This window comes from Pongo pygmaeus, chromosome 23 (genome assembly GCF_028885625.2).
Source record: "Pongo pygmaeus isolate AG05252 chromosome 23, NHGRI_mPonPyg2-v2.0_pri, whole genome shotgun sequence".
Lineage (NCBI taxonomy): Eukaryota > Metazoa > Chordata > Mammalia > Primates > Hominidae > Pongo > Pongo pygmaeus.
The window spans coordinates 36689940-36717668 of record NC_085931.1 but is presented as its reverse complement, the minus strand read 5'-3'; the positions used below and the strand labels follow the sequence as shown (position 1 = coordinate 36717668).

General features: G+C 44.1%; 1 protein-coding gene across 5 annotated transcripts in view; it reads right to left on the bottom strand.

Moving 5' to 3' along the window:
- Nucleotides 1-27729, bottom strand: part of MYO18B (myosin XVIIIB) — a 318984-nt gene that overhangs the window by 159778 nt on the left and 131477 nt on the right. For 4 of the 5 annotated variants that reach the window (XM_054469702.2, XM_054469701.2, XM_054469704.2 and 1 more), the window contains 6 exons: nt 24476-24604; nt 22582-22725; nt 20880-20969; nt 7427-7546; nt 6888-6996; nt 3005-3129 (listed from right to left, as the gene is read on the bottom strand). In XM_054469702.2, coding sequence (XP_054325677.2) covers nt 3005-3129; nt 6888-6996; nt 7427-7546; nt 20880-20969; nt 22582-22725; nt 24476-24604 — 717 coding nt within the window. The remainder of the gene's footprint in view (nt 1-3004; nt 3130-6887; nt 6997-7426; nt 7547-20879; nt 20970-22581; nt 22726-24475; nt 24605-27729) is intronic. The other variant, XM_054469703.2, reaches the window with a different exon arrangement.

Here is a 27729-nt window from a genome sequence, read left to right as displayed (position 1 = left end):
TAGAATGAATTACCCGGCTCTGTGGGCATGGAACGAGCTTTTTACTTTGTATTTCAAGGAGTTGCTATTTCCAAGGTGTGTAATGAGAAAACAGCAGATGCTGGAATGGGGAGACCCTGTCTTGACCACCTTCCTCCTGGGTCACCTCCAGGAAGCTACTTTTCTGAGCCTCAGTTTGCTCAGAGATAAAGTGGGGATAATTCCATCAATCTCTTAAGGTTGATTTTACTTTCGCTCAATAAACCTCCAGCCAATGCACCCACAGACTTTACCTACCCTGCCTCAACTTGATGACCCCCTGAGCCACCAGATAACTCATATCCCCACCAGCCGACATGATCAGAAGGGATATGTGAGGATTAGCCACAGAGCAGCCAAAATGACACACCTAGAAAATCTGACCCGGAATCCCAAGTGACAAGCCTTAAAGGTTAAAGCAGCAAATGGCACTTTGCATGGACTGAATCAATACCAGAATGCACACAGCCTTAAACAAACAAAATCAAGACTCTTGCATCTTCCTACAGGAAACACTCTCCCAAATGTCCTAGTTTAGATCTGGGAAAGAGCACGCAAGTCAGTGCACTGGCTTTGAAGAAATGGCCTCATTAAAGAATTGCTTTAAATAAGCAAAACTCTGAGTTAATGAAGCCTGTAATTCTAAATTCAGTATTTGAAGGCAAATGGGATGTTTTCTTACATTCTGCTGCTCAGAAAAGGTTGCAGTTTTATTACTTTTTAACGTAGCATAAATATCCCCCTTCCTTAGGGAAACTGACTCAACTTTATAATTTGTTATTAAAGAACTGGGCTGCTTTCCTGCAGTTGTCCATCTGTGTTTATCTATGGTTCAAGATGTCTCTTGAGGACCACGATGCAATGTTCATCTTGAAAGCGACCACTAAAATCATCACCACCAGCATAGAGGACATCAAGAGTCACTTCCATTGTTTATAAAATCCCATGTGATCTCACCCAGGCCCACCTCTGCAAGGCAATCACATGATACTTTTTGCTCACGCTGAGAATAGACTAGATACACAAACATAACCTCCACCCTATGGCTCCTATATCGAATGGGAGAGACTGAAGTGAGTAGGTAATTACAATACAGCATGATGAGGCCTGTGTTTTGGAAGACAACTCAGGGACTCCCAACCCAATCTGCGTCAGCAAAGACTTTCTGGAGAGAGTGACATTTAAGCTAAGATCTTAAGAATAGTTGGAGATATCTAGGCAGGAGAGAAAAAGAAAGATTGCTCGGGGAAGAAGAAATAGCATATGCAAAGTCCCAGAGGTGAGAAAGAATCAGGCATTTTTGGAAGGAGAAAAAAAAAAAAAACTGAGTGTGGCTGGAATCAGTGGTGTGCTGGAGTCGGCTGTTACCGACTTGAAAGAGATGCACAGAGCTAATTCTGTGCATCCCTTTCAAATTCCATGTTAGTGACATCACAATGGTAGTTTGAAATTGGCCACAGTGGGAGTATTTACACCAGGGAAATTGGCAAGTGCTACAAATCAGGGCTTTTTCTTTTTTCCAGGGAGCCATTTACTAGCACACCATTTGTTAGAGTGTGAACTGGTTAGAATGTAGATGAGGGATAGTTGGAGGCCACAGAAGACAAGCAAAGAGACCAAACTGTACATTCATCTAGAAAGGCTAGATAAGATTATATTATATATAGATAAGATTGCATTAGATTTTTAATGTCACCTTCAAGAAAGAAGGAAATTTCAGGATATCAGAAATGCAGAGGACACAAAGCCCTAACAATAATGGTACATACTAATATTATGGCGGCCAGGATGAGGGGGAAGAGCAGTTGATAGATCCAGAAGTGTCCTTTAGGATAGAGGTTTGTGTTTCAATGCCCAGACAGAGACAGGAGACAAGGCTCTGGGTTCATGGAAGGTGAAGAGTTGGAATGAAGACCGTTGCATTGACAAACCCCTCAAAGAACTGCATGCACCTCAGTGAGAAAATAAAAGCTCCACCTGCTGGCCTGGAAGGGGGTAAGAAAGCTTGCTTTCACCCTGGATCTAGGTGGGGGAAGAAGTACTCTCATAAGAATTTTAAACCCCAGGTCTAAGCCTCATGTGGGTTTAGAGATCCAATCGACAATTTTTACATGCTGCAAAAAATCTGAGACCAAGAATTTAGCATTATCTCAGGGACTGCTGCCAAAGAAAGTGCAAAAGGGTTTCTTCTAGCAGAATACACCCACGACCCTGTTATCAAAGGGCTCCCATCGAAATCAACAGAATGTTAAAAAAAATTAAATCTCCTGCTGAAGATTAACTCACAATAAAAAATAGATAAATACACACAAAAAAATTCACTGTGAAAGAAAAAAAAAACATTCCACAATGCAGAACACCTGGGACTACTGGGGGAGGAGAAGAGAAACCTGTTGAAGATGAGCTCAAAAACAAAATTTACAAAACACGCAAGGAAAAAAATCCACCATGAGAGTCAGCATACTTTATGATCATAGAACGATCTGAAAGAGACTCTGAAACATTCCTTGGCTGCACTGGGGCAGGTGGTTGAGAGGAGAGGCCAGAGGCAAGGAGGACAGCTAGGAGGCTGTTGCTTTGGTCTGGATGAGAGATGCAGGTAGCAGATCAGAACAGAGGCAACGGGGAAATGCGACGGTTTTAAGACCACTGATAATTATGTAATAGATAAGAAACATGAGTTAAAGTGACTTCCACAGGGTTCACATAGAAATGGAACTGGAACTCAGATATCCTGAGTTAATGTCCATGTTCTTTACACCACAGAGCAGTCTCTGGATAGAAGATCCACATGTACAGACAAAATATTTTTCATGTCTCACAGTGACCAGCATTTGTAATAACAGTGGAGATGGAAAAACCTGAAGTGGCTTGTGTCCTCTTCCTTCCTCCCCAGGCTCAGCTAATACCTCGATCACCCACAGTGGAGGTGAGAGCCTGCCCGCTCTCTAACACTTCTGTGGCCCAGACTATCCCCACATCTTACCTTTTGCTCCAGCTCTTTCCTGGCTGTCAGTTCCGAGTCCAGCCTCTCCTCGCATTGCTGCAGACGCTTTCTGAGGAACTCGTTCTCCATCTGAGCACAGTCGAAGCGCATTTGCCACTCGTCTGCTGTTTAACGGAGTCAGGGAGACCAGGATAAAAGACCAAATGAGTGTAAGGCAAGAGTGAGAGTGGCTCTCCTCCACTTTCTTGGCTCTTGGCATGCAATTTCACAATATTCACGGAGCCCCTGAACTTCAACCTTGGACCAAGAAACTATGCTTTAAGTCTGAGTTTTAAATAATGCTTCCTCCAGGCAGCCTGTCCTGACCACCTCCAACTGTCTAAAGTTCTTGACTGCTCACTCTTCTAAGATTGCTTGCCTTGTACTGTTTAGTTGTCTCTATAAGTGCATTCATATCTTCCCTTTTCCAAGTAAATTTCATAATCGTTAAGGGCAAGGGAGCTGTTTCAGTCATCTGTGAGTCCTTCACACCCTCTGGAAGAGTTCCCTACAAGCAGATTCCCATACATGTTGATACAAGCTCATGGATTGCTTAATGAACCTAATACAATAACCAGGTAAAAAGAGTCATCCTACTGGCCAACTTTATTGGGTTGTACAGAGTATATAATCATTGGCTGTTGGTGGAATTAACAAATAAGTAAACTAGCAATAATTCAAGACTACTAAACTGTTCAGAAGATGTCTCCACAAGATAAGATAGATATCAAATCCTTTGATTTGGTAAACATCTCAAAAAAATTATTTGCTGGTTTGATTAAAACTGTTTGACTGATTAGAATGGATTATTTTAGGCTAAGATGTCTTATCTTTTGACTATCTGAATAATAGAATAATGTCCATTAAGTTAATGAAGTTGTGGAAAATATTCCACAAGTGGATGACTAAAGATAGAGACCAACCACTTATTCATCTATCATCCATCCATCCATCCTTCCATCCATCCATTCACACACTCATTGAGCACACTACTTTGTACAAGATGCAAGGGATAATGAAATGAAGAAGAAGCCATATCCACCCACCTTCCAGAATAATCAAGCAAGGGAAACAAGTAAAAAGACAGCTGAAGCCTAGTATGATCAGAGCTTTCATAAAGAAGCTTATAGAAATCCAGAAGAGAACCAAAATTAATAAGACAACAAACTGGTTTTGTTCATCACTGTGTTCCTAGAATATGCTATAATGCCTGGCATATAGTAAATGCTCAATAACTTCCACTGGAAAGGTGGATAGTTGAATGGATAGGATGTTTGACTATGATAGGATGGAGGATTAATGGATAAATAGTTGGTTGGGTAGGTGGAATAATGGATGGATGGATGTTAGTGTAGACAGAGAAGTGAGTGCATGGGTGGATGAATGCATGGATTGATAGATAAATAAGTGGTAGGGTATATGGATAGGTGGGTGAGTAGATGGGCAGATGGATAAATGGATGGATGGATGGATGGGTGGGTGGATGGATGGATGGGTGGATAGGTGGATGAGTGGATGGGTGGATGGATAGAGTGATGGATGGTAGGATTAAGTTCTTCAAAGAGGTGACCTAAATAGAGATTTCTACATCATTAACCAAATAAAGGATGGTATAATCATAAAGAGTTAAAGCTTGTTCAAGCTTCCACCAAGGTAAAAACATCATGATGGGAAAAGCACACTATCTCTCCACCAGGAAAAGCCTCACAATCACGAGCAGCATGGCCTGCAAAAGTAAGCAGCAGCAGCAGAAAGCATTTCTGCAGCTTCCCATGTACTCTGTGCTATGATGTGCTATAGAGCAAGTGGCATGAGTGGGCAACACGAAGAAGAGGGGAAACTGTTCTCCTTCAAGGCTCATCTCTACCTCCAACCTCCCTGCCCATGAGTGCCACCCTTAATCAACGTGTTTTCCTGAGTTTACCTGATCTCCCCATTTATATTGTGAATATCTTGAGAGCAGGGCCCAATTAAAATTCCTCTGTAAACCCCACAGTGTTCAGCTCAGTGCTGAGTGCATATCACAAAAGGTTCTCTTTAAATATTTAGCCATGCATAAAGGAAAACATATTTTTTAAATAATTCATACTCCATCTTGAACCATAGAGGTGGTTGTGGTACCAATGCAATCATACGATTAAAATGTTTTACTGTTTCTTTCAAATTTCCTATATTTTAGACATTTTCTATAATGAGTATGTATTACTTTCATAATGAAAAACAAAATATTTATGGGTTGGCTTCTTGGAATGAGCATCCAAAGCTGAGAGCCTATATAGCATTGTGACTAATGTGCTCATGAGCTAAGCACATGTCCCCCTCTCATTAAAACCCCAATCTTAATAGAGGAAAACAAACTGGGAAGCATTATTTAGACATGAATCTCACGCAGATGGAACTGACACTGGCGCCCCTCTGGGGATTTTATAGAAATTACCTCCAAGGCCAGAGACTGTCCCACACTGCTGATTCTATACCAACATGTTCCCCTCTCCCTATGTGTACCCTACCTTGTTGGGTCTCGCTTATAAGAGAGCCTCAAACTCATCTGTATTAACCTCCCTGGTAAATGCCTGTCACGGGGTTAGCCAGGATAAGAAGAACAAGAATGAAGCAGAAAATAAATACGCATTGTCTCTTCTGCACAGACCCCTGATCTCCATAAGTGTCCCTGACATTTCAAGGGCACAAATTCTCTGGACACACGGAGGGAATAATGCTGACATTTTATAGAAGCTGACCCACTGGATATCCTTCTCACCCAACTCCATTAGGCTGGGGAGAGTAAGAGGCATGGTGACAAGGTGGCAAAGATGTCACCATGCCATCCAATCACGAGGTCTCCAGGAAACTGTATAAGAAGGACACCCCCAGAAACTCCTGGCACTACTGAACAAATGTATAATATCCCTGGGTAAAACCAAGAGTCCTTTCGCCTTCTTGCCATTCAGTAACCGTTGTGTGCCTGACACAGCTTTACCCTCTGTGAAATGGGAAGAGCAGTAGTTTCTGTTCCACAGGTTGCTATAAGGATGGACTGTGATCTCATCATTCCTCATAGTAATGGTACAGTAGCTATTAGCTATTCATCACTCTATTCTACACATGTGGTTAAACATTTTCTATCAATTATCCAAGACAATCTCCATTTGAAAGAGGAAGAAACTGAGGCACAGCAATTTCTCTGCCCCAAAATCCAAGTCCAGAAATACAACTTCATAGATTACAATTTTTAACCACCAGACTGCCTTCCTCAAAATTTATGTTCTATTTTTATTTTTATTTTTTTTTGAGACAGGGTCTTGCTCTATCACCCAGGCTGAAATGCAACCTAGGTCTCCCAGGCTTAAGCGATCCTCCTACCTCAGCCTCCCAAGTAGCTGGGACTTCAGGCGCATGCCACCACACCTGGCTAATTTTTAAAATTTTTTGTAGAAATGGGGTCTATGTTGCCCAGGCTGGTCTTGAACTCCTGGGCTCAAGCATTCCTCCCACTTCAGCTTCCCAAAGTGCTAGGATTACAGGTGTGAGCTACCACGCCAGGCCTCTCAAAATTTATTTTTAAAATATTCACATAAACATAAAAGTACCTTGCCCATAAAGCCACTATTTTAAAATCATTCTTTGCATTACAACTAAACAGCACATATCACACGGATAATTTGTTAGCTGGGATATTGTTGGATTATCTGATCACTATCTGCTTATTCCATTAGACTGTAAGCTCCAAGAGAGCAATGCTGTACCTGTTTGCTCTGCCAAAGTCACAGCCTCTCATGCAATATCTAGCACCTAAAAAATGCTCTATCTATGAGTGATTGAATAAATAGAAAAGACAACTTTGTCCATCAGCTTCCAGCCCCAAGGGTCCCAGGCTGCTCACCTCCTCCAGTGGGATTCCTTTCCAAGTCATTCAAATGAATTTTCTGCTGGGCTTCTTCCAACTGTTTATTCACATCTCCCAGTTTTTTCTGGACTTGTTCATGCTTGCTCTAGAAGAAAAGGCTCAAGGTCTAAACTAGAGCTGGACAGAAGACCTGGGCTGGTCATCTTACCCATGAAGTGCTTCCAAGGCTCGGATTGGCCACCCTCTGCACAGCCCTGAGCCATGCAGAATCCAGGACCATGGGCTAGCCACCTTCAGCATATTTCTCACCCAAATCACCTCCAAGGCCAAAGACTGTCCACCTTCTGCACAATCCTCTCCTATTTGCCTCTCTGGCCAGGGACTATCCACCCATAACACCCCCAAGGCCAAGCCTTAGGAGACCTAAGTGTCCCCCAGGACCTTGAGCCCAGCAGTCAGTCAACCTGTGCATCTTGCTTAAGCTTACTGATCTCCAATGAGAGAGGGTCGGGGGGCAGACCCAACCATTTTTAGCCACCATGTTCAGCCACCCCCGGCCACCCCTGACCACTCACCTTGAGCTCCTGGACCTCCCGGAAGGCCTGTAGCCGCTCTGCCCGCTCACTCTCCAGCACCTGGCAGGCCACATCACCTTTGAAGCGCTCATCGGCAAGCTCAGTGGTCAAGTCAGCAATCTGAGATGGGGAATGGGGTGATCAAGGAAGGGTCACTCGATGGAGCCACCAACCCTTCTCTCCCCATGCACAGGATCGCCTTTGGACAAATCACTATCATGGGAAAGCAACCCTTGAGTATAATCAACTCGTTAAGAGGATGGACTTCAGAATTTTATTGGTTTTGATGTGGTTCAACACTCACTAGCTGTGTGATTTTACACCAAGCAGGACGCCTTGCTGGTTCTCAGTTTTCTCAGCTTTAAAGCGGGGGAAAACAACAGACATCATTATTTTTGAGGATTCAAGGAGATAATCCATTGAAAGCTTAGCACGGTGCCTGGCACATAGTAAGTGCTCAGTTTTAAAAATGGCCATTTTAGTGGAATCTCTTCATAACCAGCTTTTAGCAAATCATCTCACTGGATGTACCACCACTGTCCCTCAGTAAGACACACTGATGGATGCCCACTGCACCAGAATGCTCTCCACCAGACCACCTCTCTACAGTTCCCCATGGCCATCTGCCTCTAGCAGGTGACAGGCATGCACATCCAGTATCACGTGTGTGTGCTCCCAAACTGTTTTTGCCTATTGCATTTTTACCGTAGCTATCTATTCAGTTAGCTACTACATAAACTTATAAAATATGGCTGGGCAGAGTTTCCATGAAAACTAGGTTGAATGCCTTGGAAGGAATTAATAAAGGTAAGCTGCTTTTTAAAACGCTGCCAAATAGGTGTTGTTGCAACAACTAAAAAGAAACTGGAAGTAAAAAATTAGGTTTTTGTATTCAAATTACTTTGCCATTTGCTCTGTTTTAAAGAAGCCAAAATTGGAAATCATACGGTTGTATATTAGGAGTGCGGTTTAGGAAAGAAAGAAATGGATGGGTCCTGCCTCAGAAATGCAGTGATTTAAATTACACATGTAATTAATTTTAAAATAGGAATTTTTAAATGAATTCCCACCTGCACTGATTTTTTTTTTCTGATTAACTGACCAGCCACCGATGCCAAACGAGCAGGGCTTCTGTGGCATTATCGTTCCAAAATGAAGCATTCAAGGCTTGAGGATATGGCAGAGTACGTAAGGGAGGAAACATATTAGTGGAGTGTTTATGGCTAAGAGGCAGAGAAACAACCCTATGTAGGAGAAGGGCAGCTCATAAAACTGAGGCTACCTCTTATGGGAGGCAGCAGAATTGTAAAAAACGAAAGAGGTAGGATACAAGGTTCAAGTCCAGACTCAACAACTAACACCTTGGACATTCCCTCCTGCTCTGGAGCCTTGGTCCCCTGAGCGGTAAAATGCATTGAATTGGGCGCGGTCACAAGTCCTCTTGCTGTAAATTTTGCATGTGAAGATATTAGAATGCCTCGCTCTTTCATCGGACCCTCTGCATCATGACTGATATTTAGGGGCAACTCCGCATTATTTTTACTGAGAAGGTAAATGGTTCTTACAATGAGCAGTGTAGCTGCCCTTCCCGAGCTAGCCTCTCTCGGTACTGTCAGCTTAGGCAGGCTCAAAATTTATTCAGCTGTCCCATGAAGAAGGAAGACGCAGATCTATGTTCTGACATAAAAAATATATATCCCCAAGATATATTGCCAAAGGGAAGAAAAAGGCAAATTTCCAGAATAGAATGTTTGGTGTAATCCCATTTTTGTTTGCACAGAACAAAGCACTCCCAAACTGTTCATTGAGATTTTTTTTTTTTTTTTTTCCCCGGAAGGATGGGCTTACAGGGAACTCCAATTTTCTTGTGATGCATTTCTGTACTGTTGATTTTTTTAACTGATTTTGTAATCAGAAAACAAAACAAAATATCTTTCAAAAAGAGTGAAAAAAATACAAAATCTGAGGCTGCTCTGTGCATTCCATGCTCCCCATCTGTTTCACTTCTCCAGCCCATCTGCTTCCCACCCTGTTGACCGCATCACCGACTGCTGAGACCAAAATGCACATTTCAATAGACACAGAGGAGAAAGAAGGCTTGGGGGAAGCATTGCAAAGTCACATCACATGTAAAAGGCAGAACTGAGATTTGAACCCAGACCAGTCAGGTCCAAGTCAGGACCTCCAGTTAATTAATGAGGGACTCTCCTAGGGTGCTCCTGGTTGTCTCCAGCATGGAGCTTTCTCTTGCTGTTCCTTACACCGTGCACCGGGGAAGTACTTATGTGGCAATGACCTCAGATGGTTGTTAAAATGCAAATTCTAGGGCAGAGCATGATAGCTCATGTTTGTAATCCCAGTGCTTTGAGAGGCTGAGGTGGGAGGATCACTTGAGGCCAGGAGTTCAAGACCAGCCTGGGCAGCATAACAAGACCCTGGCTTTAAAAAGTTTTTAAAAATAAACCAGCCGAGATGGTGCGTGCCTATAGTCCCAGCTGCTCTGGAAGCTGAGGCAGGAGGATCACTTGATCCCAGGGGTTCTAGGCTGTAGTAGCTATGATCACACCACTGCACTCAAGCCTGGGTGACGGAGTGAGACCCTGAACTCTTTAAAAAATAAAAGAAAATGCAAATTATAGGACTCTCAGACCCCCAAACCAGGATCTCTAAAGCATAATTCAGGAATCTACATTTCAACCTGCTCCAGGGTGATTTTTATGCACAACAAAATTTAAGAATTACTGCCATAGAAACTGCCAGGGTCTCCTCCTAATTTTAGCCTCACACTTGGATTTGAAGGGGTTAGATTTGCTTAAGGCTGTGCAAAATCATTCTTGCTGCAAGAGTGCTGATTTGCACTGGCCACACGATACAGGGGAGTGCAAGCCAGGAATGCCCCAGGTCACACCCCTAACCACCATCCTTGAAATGAGCATTAATTCCAAGCACCAGGATTGTGTTCTCTCCACCTTAGCCAATTAGTGTGAAATTTAATTTATGCTAATCGGCCTGAGCAAGGGGAGCACACAATTAATTTGATGCATTAATTTTGAGTTTCACAGAACCCAAAGTCTGGAGCCCAAAGGACAATTAGTCTTTTCAAATTGGGGAAAATGACACGTTTTTCTCAGAGACAAGTGGCCCCTGACCTTCCCCTGTCCCCACAAATCCCTATCCCTTCCCACACAATGGGGCACAGGGGCTTTGGATGGAGGTGAGGAGCAGGTACCATGCTCAGAGCTGTCAGGCGATTGCAAATTTAAAATCAATTTAATGAACGGGGGGAGTCTGGTTTGCAAACCCAGAAGAGTCCTTGCAGATTACTCAAGAACTAATTAACTAGAAATTATCTTGAAAACCTCTCTGGATCTACCACTTGGCCGAATCAACAGAAATATTCTTTCTATTGAGGGACAATTACTCCAAGGGCCTGCCAGAGAGAAGGGGACAGGAATTAATAAATTTGTTGTATATTTTGTATGGAGTGGAACAGAAAAAAATATATCCTGTGCACTGGCCTCATTTGCAGCTTGGGCGAGTAGTGAGTAACTGGGATTTCACAGATGTTAAATGCTGGACACACCTGGGGTCCTTGGGACCGTCACTGGTGCTTGTTATTCATGGATCCAACAAGCACTATGTGAGCACTTACTGTGTGCCAGGTCCTGTTCTGAAGGACCCCACTGGCCAGTTGGAGAGACAAATAAACCACAGGGGCACACACGGGTCTTGGCTTGATCCTGTCCTCAGCTCTTATATTCACAGACTCTCAAGCCCAAAAACCATCTGACCTGCAGACAGCAGGAAACAGCAACTTTTCACTCTCCTCCTGTACTTTGCAATTTGCACATGAAGATCTGTTCATTACAACCCCTTGTGTGAGAAACAGCTCACACTCTTGAAATGCTGAGGATAGGTATGCCCTAAGCACTTGGCATATGTCATCTGCCTTAAGCCCTTCAAATACCTTATGAGAAGGGCATTTTTGTTATTCCCTTTTTACAGAACAGGAAACTGAGGAGTTGAGAGAGGGAGTGATTTGCTTAGGATCACAGCTGGTAAGTAGCAGAGGTAGCCCAGCTTGGGCTGCCTGATTCCCAGCACCTGGCTCACAACAACCCCACTATTTTCTGTCCCACATCTACCATCTGACCCTTTCTTTGATCTCCCTCACCCCTCTGGCATCTGGAGGTTAGTAAAGCAATTATCCACCCAGAACAAACCAGGCAGCCATAGCCCAGAGAGCTGCGATTAAGGAGCCAGTGGGTACAGATCAAAGACCAAGTAAGATCTGGACCTCAACCACCCTTGCTGGACACTTTGGCCAAAGAGAGCCTAGATGGATGCCCAGTGGAAGGAAAGCCCCCACTCCCATCCCCTTCAACCTGAGTGATCAAAAGACAAAATGAGGCAGTAGATACAGGGCCAGCCCAACTGCAGCACCAGCTGGCTCGTGGGATGTTTGTCAAGGAGATTAAGCCATGGCTTCAATCTCATGGTACTGCCCCCAGAGCTGCCTCAGTCAGCAAGGGAAATTCAGAACGAATCTGCAGCTTAGTGGCAGGCTCCCGGGTTCCCCAGAGATGCCTGTTGGGCACCAGTTCCAGCCCTCTGCCCTGCATCCCAGCTGGGTTCACCACTCACTACTAAGTAATAGTAACATATAATAACCATAATAATAACCATCGCCACCACAGACAGTGCTTACCACACACAGGTTTACCCACAGAATGCTCACAATGCTGAGAAGTGGGTACTGATGTTCTCTCCAGGTGGCAGATGGGGAAACTGAGGCACTAAGGTGCAAACACTCACCGAAGGACACCAGCCAGGTGGTGGCTACTTAACCACTCTGTCAAGCTGACTCTTGAGGACTCAGTGAATACAGGCTGACTGAACTAATAAGTGCATGACAGCAATTCATACATGGGAAGGCTCTATAGGCTCTGGATGTCAGTGGGAACGGGTCAATCTTGTAAGAATGCCAGGAGAAAGGTTATGCCTCTGAGCTGGGCATATGAGGGTGACACACCACCCATTGGCCTTGGGGGTCCCTCTAGAAAGAAGGGACAGTTATGGCCTTTCGGGGCTTTAGAAGGGGGCTTCAAAGGCCACTAGGGCCCCCCAAGTGTTTCAGCACAAAGAGGAAATCATCCTAAGATCATGACACCCACATACCTCTTTTTGAAAATGTCCTTTGGTCCTGCCCTCCCCTTCAGGATGAAGTCCAAACCTCGAACGTGATTCTCCTGACCCCCTGCGATCCAGTCCAGCTTCATGCCTCATCTCTAACCCATACGCAACCCCCCAACCCCCCAAACACAAACACATCCCCATACAAGACACTCTAACCACCAGAATTGCACCTGCCAGACCAGGTTCTGCTCTCCGCCTCTGCTCTTGCTGTGCCCTGTACCTGGAATGTCCCCTCACCTTGTCACCTGGCCAGCTCCTGCTTATCTTTCAAGACTTCTCCCCTGTGAAGCCCTCCCTTACCCCATTTCCCACCTGAGTAGATGCTTCTCCTCTATCACAGTCTGTTTGGAGTTGACCAGCCCTGGGTTCAAATCACGGTTCTGCCATTCACCAGCTGTGTGATGTAGGACAAATCACTTCAGCTTTCTGGGCTTCCCTTGCCTCATCTATAAGATGGTGATACTAACACCTTCCTCACAGTTTGAGTTAAAGGTAAAATTAGATAACGCAGGTAAATGCTCACAATGCTGAGAGGACTTATCACAGCAGCTGGCACAGAACATCACTCATTAAATGTAATTTTTCTAATTAAATTCAGTATGACTCCATTCACTGAATTTGCATTGAATGCTTTGTACTAGACACAGAAGGGTATAAAACTGTCTAAGATATGTCATTATCTTTGAGGAATTCACTCTACTGGGGGGAGGGTGAACATTTAAAAAAATATATTTATTGGTAATAGTGGTGATGTGGCTTGCTAGATAGCAGGCAGTGTTATAACTGTTTTATATGCACCTTCTCCCCACAGGCTTATCAAAATGAAGTAATGATTACCATTGCCATTTTACTGATGATGAAACAAAGGCTAAGAGACTTCCAGAATTTGCCCACAATCTTGTAGCAATAAGGGTACAAAGTCAGCCATCTGGAACTCAAGCTGGCTCGACCCTCTGCCCCTCCAAACTGGACATACAAGCTCGGGTCACTGTATTCATTCCTTACCTTGTACAGTGCCCAGATTATTCGTCTGTGTTACAAGGCAGGTGGAGAAGAGATTATGGACTCGGTTTTGTATGGGCAAACTGAGGCACACAGTGAGAAAGAATACACCAGCTGTTCTTTAGCTGAGAGGCCTTAGTTACTTCCACCAGGACCATCTACGAATATGACCACCATGTCTCTTCCACTGTCCACCAGGAGATACTCCCTAACATGTCCCAGCAGTGAAGGCTCAACAGATCCTAATAGCCTAAGAGATAAGAAACCAGGCTGTCTAATTCCCCCCGGGAATTAGGGAGCTACCAGTCCAGTTCCTCACAGAAGCATGATGCTGTGGCAGGACGATGGAGCGAGGAGTCAGGAGACCTGGGATGTGGTCTGGGCTCAGTCACCAGTGACCACATGACCCCATCAAGTCACTTTCTTTTTTTTTATTTATTTATTATTATTATACTTTAGGTATATCTCCCAATGCTATCCCTCCCCCCTCCCCCCACCCCACAACAGTCCCCAGAGTGTGATGTTCCCCTTCCTGTGTCCATGTGTTCTCATTGTTCACTTCCCACCTATGAGTGAGAATATGCGGTGTTTGGTTTTCTGTTCTTGCGATAGTTTACTGAGAATGATGATTTCCAATTTCATCCATGTCCCTACAAAGGACATGAACTCATCATTTTTTATGGCTGCATAGTATTCCATGGTGTATATGTGCCACATTTTCTTAATCCAGTCTATCATTGTTGGACATTTGGGTTGGTTCCAAGTCTTTGCTATTGTGAATAGTGCCGCAATAAACATACGTGTGCATGGTCAAGAGCTTCTGCACAGCAAAAGAAACTACCATCAGAGTGAACAGGCAACCTACAAAATGGGAGAAAATTTTCACAACCTACTCATCTGACAAAGGGCTAATATCCAGAATCTACAATGAACTCCAACAAATTTACAAGAAAAAAACAAACAACCCCATCAAAAAGTGGGTGAAGGACATGAACAGACACTTCTCAAAAGAAGACATTTATGCAGCCAAAAAAAACACATCAAGTCACTTTCCTACCCCCCGCTAGAGACAAGCTGGAAGCCACACTCATGACCCATGATCAAACTCCCTCAGCACTTTGCAAATATACTTTCTGACCTACATACATCTCCAGTCCCCGTCGGTGGACTGTCTCCACAATTTCTTACCAAAAGCGAAACCTCTCAGGCTAATGAGGCCAGAAATCAGGAGTGCATGGGCCTGTCTTTTGCCATAAATAAGGTCTTGGGGGGAAAGTCCAGAACCTATTCCAGAGAGGGGGGGAAAACACCCCACCTCATTATATATCCCATGTGGTCCCAAAACCTTACAGGTGCTTCCAACAAGAAGGCCAGCACTGCCTTCTTATGAAAATAAAAAAACCCCAGTTTGCATCAAGGCAGATTTTGCATGCTTGAAGAGTATTTATAGCCAGATTCTTAGAGGCTCCTCATCTCCTCTTCTGCTCCTTCACAAATGAAGCACTTAAATCATTTTGCAATAGTGTTGTCTTTTTAATAAGCCTAGTCAAATGGAGTTTTCACTGACGAGACACAGCATGTTTTAGCAATGTTTATATTACTGTTTCTCCCCCTCCAGAGACAAAGGGGTGGCATGCAGAGGCCATGAACCACAGCAGGGGTGTCTTCATGATGCATGGTCCTGGAAGGGTGTCTGATCCCTGTCTGTTAACAGAAATTCCCTTCCAAGGAAGCAGATGCACATGGAAGAAGATATCTTCTAGCTGTTCTCTGGCCTAATGTGTCCCAAAGTGTGGTCCCAGGACAGGCACCTTTAGCATTCTAGCATGTTAGAAATACAGCCTCCCCAAGGCCACGCCAAGCCTACTGATTCAGAATCTCTAAGGCTGGAGTCTAGCAATCTGTATTCTGAAAAGTCTTACAGGGCATTCTGACACATTTGCAAGTGTGAGAACCACTACTCTAAAGCAACCTCACCCCCCAAATCAGGATCACCTAGGGGCTGGTGGTCTCCCCACCCCCCATACCAAGAACCTCCTCTTGGGTCAGACCCTCAGGAGGTGGACTGGGGAAGATACAGGGCTAACTGCTCCCCAGGTGACTGGAATGCTCTTTAAAGTGTAATTACAGGTCTGGTGCAGTGACTCACGCCAGCACTCTGGGAGGCCAAGGCAGGAGGACTGCTTGAGCCCAGGAGTTGGAGACCAACCTGGGCAACAAAGTGAGACCCCCATCTCTACCAAAATTGAAAAAAAACAGCCAGGCATGGTGATGCACGCCTGTGGTCCTGGCTACATGGGAGGCTGAAGTAGGAGGTTCGCTTTAGCCCAGGAGGTTGAGGCTGCAGTGAGCTGTGTTTACTCTACTGCATTCCAGCCTAGGCAAAAGAGTGAGATTCTGTCTCAAAAAATAAAAATTAATTAATTAACTCATTAAAAAAGAGTAATGACCTCATGAATATAAGGCACACTATTTGGGTGGTAGTTGCACTAAAAGCCCAGACTTCATCACTATGCAATACATCCATGTGAAAAAAACTGCCATTGTACCCTCCAAAACTATTTAAAAATTTTTTTAATGTAAAAGTGACCAACATAAACCAGTAGTAGCATTGGAAATTGGGGAAGATGAAGTGGGAAGGGAGAGAAAGATTTGAGGAAGATAAAGTCATCATAATACTCAGTCATCAAATGTGCTTCCTGGATAAAGCACCGCTTTGATTTCAGTTGATTCATTTTTGATAGAACTGACATCACGCTCTTGGCTTACAGTTCAGGATGAAGCTACCAAAAGTGCTCCTACTCAATCCCTTCACAATTACTGTGGGAATATTGCTGAAGTCATACTTTGCTAAATCCCTTAGTGCCCCTTTTATGAGAATCCATGGAATAAATTTCCCTAACATCTCAATACCCAGAAAAGTTACTCTTGTCTCATGCAACAGGTATTTCTTTTTTTTTCAATCTACATGCAATATGTCTATGAACTATCTTGTTTCCCTCTTAGCTTTGGCTGCTAGGAAGCTCAGTGTTGGATTTTTCAGCCCAACTTTAATGGTTCTATTTGACCATTCTTTATCCTGTGCCAGGGACTGGGATTATCTGATGAACAGGGATGAAAACAGGGATTATTGATCCCTGTTTTAGGGGTTTCAGTCTAGCTGGGACACAGATACAGGAGGTCACTAGGAAAGAGTCAATCCTGTGAGAGGAAACGACAAGGCTAGTGGCAGCACAGAGTAGGGCCCTAACCCACCCTTAGAGTGTTGAAGAGGGCTTCTTAGAGGAAGTGCCACCTAAAATGAGTGACAAGGGATGAAGAGGTATTAACCAGGTGAAGAGGATGAAGGGAGTGTTTCAGGCAGAGTGAACAGCACATGTGAAGGCTATGAAGTGAGAGGGCACCTAAGGCCAAAGGTGGATTTCCATTTTCTACCTCTTCCCCTGGCTTCATACACTCATCAACTCTTATTTCCCTTTGCTCTGGTTTTCTTCACTTTTAAATTTTATCTTAATTTTTCAAGGCCCTATACATCTTGTTGTAACCATGATACAAGCAAAGAGTTAAAGAGGCTGAGCAGAATATTCTGTAGGTGTTGGCATTTGTTTGCTTGGTTCGGGTTGCAGAAGCCTGAGCCCCCACCCTTCCTTCTCCGAGTGTCCTGTAAACTGCAGCTCTGGATGCTGAAGATGTTCATCTCATCCCCGCACATCTCCCCCAACAGCCGATGCATGGCAAATCCGACCTGACAGTTCGTGATTAATGACTGCCTCAAATGTCAGCTCAGTGGGAAGGAATTTCTACAGGGGAGTCCCTGATATTCCCAACCAGCCCACAGCTCTCCAATTTTTCACTTCTGCTGTTCTACTCATTGTTGCTGCCAGCAAGAGAGCTCAGACAGCTTGCTCTCGCAAGACATGAATGAGACATCAGGCACATGTGTGTCATTTCTTCTCCCCCTTACAGTCTTTTGCATAGAAGGAGCATAGGCTCAAGGTGCATCTCAGCCCAGCCTCTCCTAACTCTCTGTGTGGATGTGGTCCTTCCTGCAAGGAGCAAGGCTTCTGTCTTCTCCCTGGACAACTCCACGGTTGACACTTTAATGTGGGGAGAATGGACACAATCTTCCAGGGAAGATGAGAAGCAGCGGAAAAGAGATAGCCTCCTCCCAAACTTCATTCCACATCCCCATGTGAGCCATCTCAGGCTCAACTTGGGTTATCAACAAGGGAAGAAGAGTAGGTTCTGTTGGCTTAATCATAAATCCATTTACAGTTACCATTGTCCATCAACCAAGCCAAACAATATTATAAGCAAGTAATAACACCAGGTGCTCTCGGGTGTAGAAAGCTTTAAATTTTGTCCTTAACTGACAAATGTTATCTCACATTGTCCCAGGACCTTGGCACCTGCCATATCTACTCTTTCTACCAGATCTGCATATAGATTACAGTAAATCATTCAGATCTAGAGTCCAACATCCCCTTCCATGGAATTCTTCCTTGACCACTTAGGCAAATAGAGCCCATGCTCAACCTCCATCACTGTCACCTCCTTCTGCTTTATATCCGTAGCACTTCATGATGTGTGACAAGCTTGCTTGTGGTCTGTCTCCCACTATCGGCCTGGAGACCTTGTGTCAGGGCAGGGACTTTCCCTCCTTCCTAGCTCTATCAAGGTGTCCAGTCAAATGTCTAACACATGGGAGATGTTCATATACATTTGTTGAGTGGGTGAAAAAATGGGTTTCATTTGGTCTTTAACAGAATCCTTGGAGGTACCCAGAGCTTCATGGACGAACAGAGCTGAGACTAGAATGAAGCATGTAAAACACTTACCTAGGGTGCAACATTTAAGGAGGTGTCAAAAAAAAAAAAACTCTCAGAAATCAAGATAAATTAAGATTTTAATGCAATATTTTAAAAATCTCAATTAGTCAAAAAATCCACGATGAAGAAAATATCAACATTTTATATAAAGATTGGTTCACACTGTTTAGAATGTTTACTTGCCTCACCCTAATCTTGGCCGACAAATTTTGCATTTACTTAAAATTTTGATGTTTTGTTCATCAGGGATTTTTTTTTGCATTACTTTACAATTTTAAAATATTATGTATTTTGCTGAGTTTTTTGGTGACCAAGGTCTTACATTTTATTCCCTAGTCAAGTGCCTCCCTTTCCCCAGTCCTGAAAGTCTACATAGAACAGCAGGTTTTCGTCAAAAAGCTCCTCTTTGGACTAGGTGTGGCTTGCTGACCACATGCAACGTAATAGCATATGATATGATTTGGCCCTATGTCCCTGACCAAACCTCATATCAAATTGTAATCCCTAGTGTTGGAGCAGGGGCCTGGTGGGAGGTCACCGGATCATGGGGACAGATTTCCCCCTTGCTGCTCTAGTGATAGCCAGTCCGTTCTCACAAGATCTGGTTGTTTAAAAGTGTATAGCACCTCCCCCTTCTCACTCTTCCTCCTGCTCCAGCCTTGTAGGACGTGCCTGCTTCCCCTTAACAATCCACCATGATGTAAGTTTCCTGAGGGCTCCCCAGCCATGCTTCCTGTACAGCCTGTGGAACCCTGAGCGAATCAAACCTCTTTTCTTTATAAATTACCCAGTTCAGGTATTTCTTTAGAGCAGTGCAAGAATGGACTAACACAGCATATGACTTTGTCTAGAAGTCTATCTGTAATTTGCAGTGACCTTCTTGGAGCGGGAACTGTCTGGTTCATGTAGTCACCCCCAGCCCATGAAATCAACACCCAAATAAAGAGAGAAAGCATAGGGAATGCAGTCACACATTCAACCAACATAACCTTCTCCAGTCACATGACCATACCCCAGGTAACCCCTACTCTGAATTTGGTGTTATGATTCCCATAAATATAATGACACCATAAGTATACAAGGATATGCCCCTAATCAAGTACTCTTCTGTAACTGAATTATTTTCCTTTGGCATTATGTTTCCAAGAGCAATACATGTTGATACACATTTTCTAGTTTAAGGATCAGGAAACTTTTTCTGTAAAGATCCAGAGAGTAACTGTTTTAGCTTTCACAGGCCACATGGCAAGGCTGAGTAGTTTCAGGTTGCAACTACTCAGCCCTGCCATTGTAACATGAAAGCAGTCATAGACTACACATAAAGGAATAAGCGTGGCTGTGTTCCAATAAAACTTCATTTACAAAAAGCAGGTGGTGCACTGAATTTGGCCAGTGAGCCACAGTTTTGCCTGTCTCTTCATTCATTTTCACTCTTGGGAGCTCGTTTTTAGTATCACAAAACATATTCACCTACTCTTCTATTAATAAGCTCCCATTTGAGTGTTTACTTTCCTGTGTTTACATTCCTTCAACAGGACAAAGGCTGTTGCTATGAACTTCTTGTATTTTCATATATTCATGGATAAGATTCTCTAGCATAAATACCTAGAGGTGGAATCGCCAGCCACAGGGCATGGACAGGTTCAACTTTCATAGATAATGCCAAATTGTTCAAGAGTGATGAGATCAATTTATGATCCCACCAGCAGTAAATAAGAATTCCCACTGCCACACAGCCTTGCCAACACTTGGCTACATCACTCTTCAATTTTTCCAATCTGATGTGTGAAACAGTACCTATTAAGGTGTTAATTTGCACTTCCTAATTGCTAATTAGATTGAGTGTCTTTTCATGAGTTTACTGGCCATTTGAATTCTTGAACACTTGTACTCTTGAAACAAGAGTCCCTTCCTTGGGAACTGCCCATTCGTATTATTGGCTCATATTTGTTTTTCCGTTCTTATTGGAGTGTTTGCCTTCTTCCAATTGATTTGAGAAAGCTCTTTACATATTCTGGATACTCTTTTCCAGTTTGCAAATTTCTACTCCAAGTAAGTAATATATCTTCATTTTATGCCCTGATAAACAAAAGTTCATTATTTTAATATAGTCAAATTTATCATTTTTCCCTATGATTTGTGCTTTTGTGACTTAAGAAATTCTCCCCTTTGGAACCAGGTGACATGGGTTTGAATCTCAGTTACACTTGCTGGTTGTGCAGCCTCGAGGAAGATACTTAATATCCCAGGGCCTCAATTTCCTCTACTGTAAAATGGGTTCAATAACAGCATGTGCCTCACAGGTAATTCTGGGGTGCTTGTAAAGCAATTAGCACACTTTCAGGCATATCATTGTTCTCCCTCTTAAACAGATCTCACATACATAAAGACTCCCCACAAGGACCCAAGAGGACGGATGGGGATACCTTGCTTTCTAGCAGATCTGTGTTCTGCCGGAGTTCATTCCGCAACTTCTCTGATTTTTCTAGCTTCCGTCTTAGCGTTGTAAGCTCCTCCTAACAAAAACAAACACATGAACAGAAACCATTCCAGACCAGATATTAAGTTCCACCTGTGTTAGGAGTGAGCAAAGGGCACAAAGTTTCAGTTAGGAGGAATAAACCTTAGCAATCTATTGCACAGAATGGTGACTATAACAAATAATGGTGCACTGTATATTTCAAAATTGCTTGTAAAAAGTAGGTTTTGGCTGGGCATGGTGGCTCACACCTGTAATCCCAGCACTTTGGGAGGCCGAGGCAGGCAGATCACCTGAGGTCGGGAGTTCGAGACCAGCCTGACCAACATGGAGAAACCCCGTCTCTAGTAAAAATACAAAATTAGCCAGGCTTGGTGGCACACGCCTGAGATCCCAGCTACTCAGGAGGCTGAGGCAGGGGAATCACTTGAACCCGGGAGGTGGAGGTTGCAGTGAGCCGAGATAGCACCATTGCCCTCCAGCCTAGGCAACAAGAGCGATACTCCGTCTCAAAAAAAAAAGAGTAGATTTTAAGTGCTTTCACCACAAAAAAATGATAAATGAAGTGATGGATTTGTTAATTAGCTTTGCTTAATCATTTCATATCGTAAACATATATCAAAACATCACATTATACCCCACAAATATGTACGATTACTCTTTGTAATTAAAGATGATTTTTTTTTAAAGAGTGGTTGGGGAATGGAGTGAGTAATTCAGCCAGCATCCATGAAGATACCCAGGTGCTAGGTTCCAACAAGAGACTCTTTGTTTCACCACTTCCAAATTTCAATGTCTCTGTTCACCCAAGTCTGGTCCAGCCCAGCGCAGTCTAGGGGTTGAACACAAATCATCAGAATGAGTCCCTTGCTTTGCCTGAGACTGGGTATGCCCAAGTGTGGACACCATGCTCAGCACTTCATTCTCCAGGGATTGCCTTTCTGCCAGTGGCTCCGCACTGTGCCTATGACAGCACCATTCAGAAGCTGCTTCACTGCCCACCCACAGCAGGCAGGTGGAATGAGCTAAGGAGCAGACACACAAAGGAGGACTATGCAGCCATAAAGAGAGAACAAGGAGGAGCTCCACAAGAATGGAAACGGCAAGATTTTCGGAATACATTTTAAGTAAAAAATACAAGTCGAAGAAGAGTATATACAGTATTCTACTTTTTATGTAAGAAATATAAGAACTAAATGTGTGTGTATATTTACTAATTTTTGCAAAATAATAACAACAAAAAGTATGAACCGGAAACCAATTGAAACAGTTACAAAAGATAGGTGGTGACAGGTAAGAATGATAGAAAAAGAGTGTTGTCTGAGAGGTAAAAAATAAATAAATAAATAAAGGACTCAAAGACTCTGCCCACTGAGCTTCTCTGGGTTAAGCAGTGAGTGTTCATGAACCCCCAGGATGGTAATAGCATCTCTAACCACCCACAGCCTAGAGAGCAGCTGGGCAAGGGATGGAGGATTGTCTGTGTTGATGGAGGCAGAGGAACATCTGGAAGGGGCATCAAGGCTGTTGGGCTGAGCATTCCTAGATCAAGAACGTTCAGGAATAGGGGCACAGGGTCCTGGATGCAAACAAGAGGAGCGGGGTGTGGGGAGTAGCCACCCAGCACCCTGCCTGCCACATAGACTGACCTCCTTGGCTCGGAGCTGCTCATTTCCAATGGTGGCACTAAGTAGGGGCTGGAGGGAACCAAGGAGCTGCCACCATGGCCAGTCCTTCACTGCGAGGAACACAGCCACATTCTTCTGGATGCACCGTGCAGCCAGTCGGCGAATCTGCAGGGAAGGAGAACACAGACTGGAGGGTCCTTTCCAACCCAGGTGAGGATAAAGGAAGGAGAGGAGGCAGAGGGTAGCAAAGGGGCTGGAGGAAGTGGAGTTATTTCCCGGTGGAAGGGACTGGATACCTTAAAACACACACACACACACACACACACACACACACAGGCTTCCTTTCTTGTAGTCTTTTTGATATGTCAGGCTCTCTGCATCAAACATTATGCCATAATTTAGTTTTGCATGGCCAAATAATAATAGGAGAAAGAGTAAAAGAAACTATACAATAGGTTACATCTTACATGAGGATTAATTAGGTTTAAAGGTCATCGTGCAAGGCAAAAACCGTCACTGAAAAATCTCTAAAATTGCCCACAAATAACAATGTCCAAGATTATGTTATTAGCTTATATTGAAGGGAGATCATTTTCACAGTGTATTTAAACAGTAATTTCATACTTCTCAAACTTGAATGTGCATCAGAATCCCCCAGAGGGCTTGTTAAACCCCAGATGGCTAGACACCACCCGCAAAGGTGCTGATTCAGCCACTCTGGGATGGAGCCTGGAAATGTGCATTTCTAACAAATCCCCAGGTGATGCTGATGCTGCTGGTCTGGGACCACAGTTTGAGAAGCACTGACCCGCTTCATTCTTATCACTGGGGGGAACCAGAACAGCACTGACTGGCAGACAGGCCAAGAGATGCTTTTCCCTCATCACCATCACAGCAGCTGATTCTTGTGCAGCAGACATTGAGCTTCCTAAGTGCTAGGCACTGCCCTGAGCATCTCACACACCTCAACTTGGTCCTTAGTACAGTCCTAGGAAGATCATGTTATTTTATGTATTTATGGATGGGGAAAGTGAGGTTCAGAGAGGTAAAGTCACAGCCCAGTGTCACCCAGCTTCTCAGTGCCAGAGCAGGCTTGAACCCTTGCAGTCTGGCTGCAGAGCCCAGGGTCTGAAACTCTATTCCACATCATTCCAAGGTATGAGCTACTTGAGCACAGAAGGCCAGTGGGGTTGCCCACAATATGTTCATTATTCACGGTCTCATCATTTTTCTCTTTCTGCCAAGTACATATACTTGAGTTTATAAGTTCACATAAACTGGAGGCACATACAACAAGACTCCATTCTAGTAGTAGCAGTAATTAAGAATAACAATTCTAAGGTAATAGTAGCTAGAGTTTATTGAGCAATTACTATGTGCCATGTACTGTATTAAGTGCACATCATTTCATCTCACCTTCACCCAGCTACTAAGAGGTAGAGGTGGAATTCAAACATATATATTACTTGTTCCGAGAGCCATGTGGTTTTCTATTGTGCAGCTACAGAGAGGAAATTCAGTCTCCAGAGATCTCTGAAGATGATGACCCTAAATGGGTCAGTGCTTCAAGCTCGACTTGACCTTTGGTCCCCAAAATCTCAGTGGCTGGGCCCTGGTCATGCCCTGTCTGCTGACCCGTGAAAGTGAATTCCTCCAGAAACAAGACAGGTTGAAATCATGAATTGACCCAGGAGGGCTTGGACAACCTCATCGCTACCTAGTGCAAGGCAGACCTCATGGATAATTTGATGTCTATGTCCCAGAAACAGTCATAACATCTTGCAAAGCCTCACTTAAAGTCTCACTGCTCAGGTTGGATCCTTGGACCAGGTGCACCGGTATCATGCTGAGAGACAGGCAGACCCTATACCCGCTCCCGTTGGATCAGACTCCTCATGCGAACAGCATGCAGTACCTTCAGCTTCTTGAATTCCTGGCGAGACAGAAAGCCCTTGCAAGCCGCCTGGAAGAGAACGATGCTCTGAGATACCAGCTTCTCTCGCTGCTTCTCAAGCCTGGAGATCACACCTGCCTTGAGAAAAACCTGGGGAGAGCGAAGGTTTCAGGTGAGTCCTTTGCTGAAGAAGGTTGTCTACAATGGGGGGTGCTTGCAACTCAGACCCCACTTCTCTTGCACCCACCTGCAATATTTGTTGGCAGTCGCCCTTTAAGTGGGAAGTAGGGGAGTCTAAATTATCAAAGCATTTTGTCTGCTGATGGCTCTTCTCTCCCTTCCCCTAGGCCCTGGATACTCAGTGTGGTCCACGCACCAGCAGCATTGGCACCACCTGGGTGCTTGTTGGAAATGCAAAATCTCGCACTCCATTCCAGACCGGCTAAATCAGAACCTGCACTTTAACACAATCCCCCGGGGATTCCTGTGCACATTCCTTTGAGAAGTACAGCTAGCATGGACTTGCCTAAACTGTTCTGTGCACGGTCACCACCTGGAAAGTGCAGCACATGCAGATTCCCAGGCCTCAGGAAAGGCTGGGTTGTGGGTTTAGGGCCAGGCCTGGGAATGTGAATATTTTGGTTAAGCACCCACAGCAATCTGAGTGAAGCAGTGGCTTAGAAACAACTCACTCCAGCTGGGCGTGGTGGCTCATGCCTGTAATCCCAGCACTTTGGGAGGCTGAGGTGGGCGGATCACCTGAGGTTGGGAGTTCGACACCAGCCTGACCAACATGGAGAAACTCCGTCTCTACTAAAAATACAAAATTAGCCAAGCGTGGTGGCAAATGCCTGTGATCTCAGCTACTCGGGAGGCTGAGGCAGAAGAATCGCTTGAACCCGGGAGGCAGAGGTTGTGGTGAGCCGAGACAGTGCCATTGAACTCCAGCCCGGGCAAAACTCTGTCTTAAAAAAAAAAAAAAGGAAAGAAAAAGGAAACACCTCAGTCCAGCCTTGTAAGGAGGGGCAGAGACAGTGAGGGAAGGGATGGCAGTCCTCTTGGTCTGGAGAGGATGGGGCTGGGCTGGTGCCACCCACAGAGGTGCTGAGGGATCTAGCAGAAAACAGCTCTCGGTACACGATTTCCAGGCCGTAGCTCATCAATAATGGATGATGGCCTCTGCAGCACTCTGATCAATGCCTCCTCGGCACCCCACAGAGCCACCTTCTAGTAAACTGCAGGGAACAGGAACGAGGGAAGCTAGGACCCCAGGACTGACTGTCAGCAAAAGATTAAGGCAGAGAGTCCTGGAGGTTTAAGTTAAATGCTTTTCTGCGAGAACCTGAAGCTTCTGGGCCAGGCCTGCTCCTGCCAACGCGCAAGGGTAGCTCTGGTTTGCTGTGGTCGTTTTCTCATCTTCCCAGAGGCAGAGGAAAAATGCTCTTATGGTGGGATTTGAGTCAGTGACAGGGGAAGGAGTCATTTTTCCGATGCCCTTATGCTGCTTATTTCTAAAAAGAGCCCCATGTGTTTCTTTGTCACATGTGGTTTATAATCCCAGAGGGGGTTATCTGGAGACACTGGATAACTCTGTATTCATTGATGACATTATCAACTAATGGATAACGTTTAGGGGGCACTTACTGTGTTTTGGAACTGGACTAAACAACCATTCGACATGCAGGTAAAATGCTTTACATGCCTAATCCTATATGGTAGTTATTATGATTCTCACATTTTATGGAGGAAAAAACTAAGGCTTAAAAAAAAGGCATTTGCCCAACACCAGGATTTATTTTCCTCTATCTGACTTCAGACAAGACTACAATTATCACTGAATAGCATGAACATTACACACATCTACATTTTCCAAAGTGCTTTCTCCTAGGTCTCTTTTTAATACTCAAACAGCTCTATGAGGAATCTACTGGCTCAGGGAGGTTATGAAATTGACTCAAGTTTGCATAATCAGTTGCCAACAAAGCTGAGACCTGAGCCCAGAACTTCAGGTTTATTTCCTGCACCCATTCTCAATGTCTGTCAACATGAAGCTGCCTTTTCTCATTCATTATGATACAAGCACTTGAAGTGCGAGGTTCAATTGCAATTTGATTCCAGGTGGAACAAAGGGTCTCGATCGATTCTCCATTACCCTAAACCTATTTTTCGTAATGGAGACCACTCATCTCCGACCATCCTGCACTACGGCTTTTCTCAACGGGAAAATAAAAATTAGCATACCCAGTTGGTACTAACTCTGTTTCCTAACCCTCCATGTCTTTGCAGAACACTTCCTATCAGACAGGGCCACCAAGACCATTAGTCTCACTGAAATAAAGACACAATTGGCTCATTACCTATCAGATTGCATCAATAATGACTGCATTAATTTCACAAGCTAGTGAGTCCCAAAAGCTGCTACAAAAAAAAAAAATCAATGATCAAAGTTATGACAGCACCAGTTCGTATATTACAATAGATGGCGGGTGCTGCCAAAACCACTATTGATTATGAAGCTTTCATTAAAAAGATAATTGGAAACAACCACACACAGAATGGGAATAAGCCTTTGCAGAATCTTATCTCAATTTCTGTTTTTTTTTGTTTTTTTGTTTTTGCCTTTTAAGAGCATATTGCCGACCAGAAGGCCGACCGCATGTGTAATCACACCTTTCCCACAAATGCCATGGTCCTCGGCACAAGCCTTGATAAGGTGCCAGAGGCTGAAAAATCACGAAGAAAAATCTAAATTATTTGCTTTTCATGGGTCCAGCAGCTTATCGGATGCAAACAGAGTGTAACATCCCCAAAGCCCCACTTTTAAGGAATCCACGGGGGACAAAACCATGCAAACTGTTTTTCCTCTAACAATGCTGAAGACCCAGGTTTTTAAAAAAATCTGATATGGAAACAGCTTCCATATCTGGTACCGCCGAGGAATTAGCTCCTCTTCTCTTAGTCACTTTACAGATTAGAGGAGTTTAATTCTTTAAACATTAAAATGTTATCCTGCTTGATAAGCCTCTTGCCTCACTGACAAATGTATTCAGGAAGCAGTGACAGCCACCCCGTTAAATGACACTTTATGGGTCCCCACAGCCATCTTGGGAGGTAGAAAGTAATGGCCCCATTTTACAGATAACTGAGGCTCAGGGAAGTTAAACCAGTCACTGAAGATTCACACAGTTAGGAAGTGGTGGAGCCTGGGTGTGGACTGGGTCAGCCGATTCTCTTGTCCCCTGAGCTTCATAGCCTTCTCCATTATTACGTGCCAA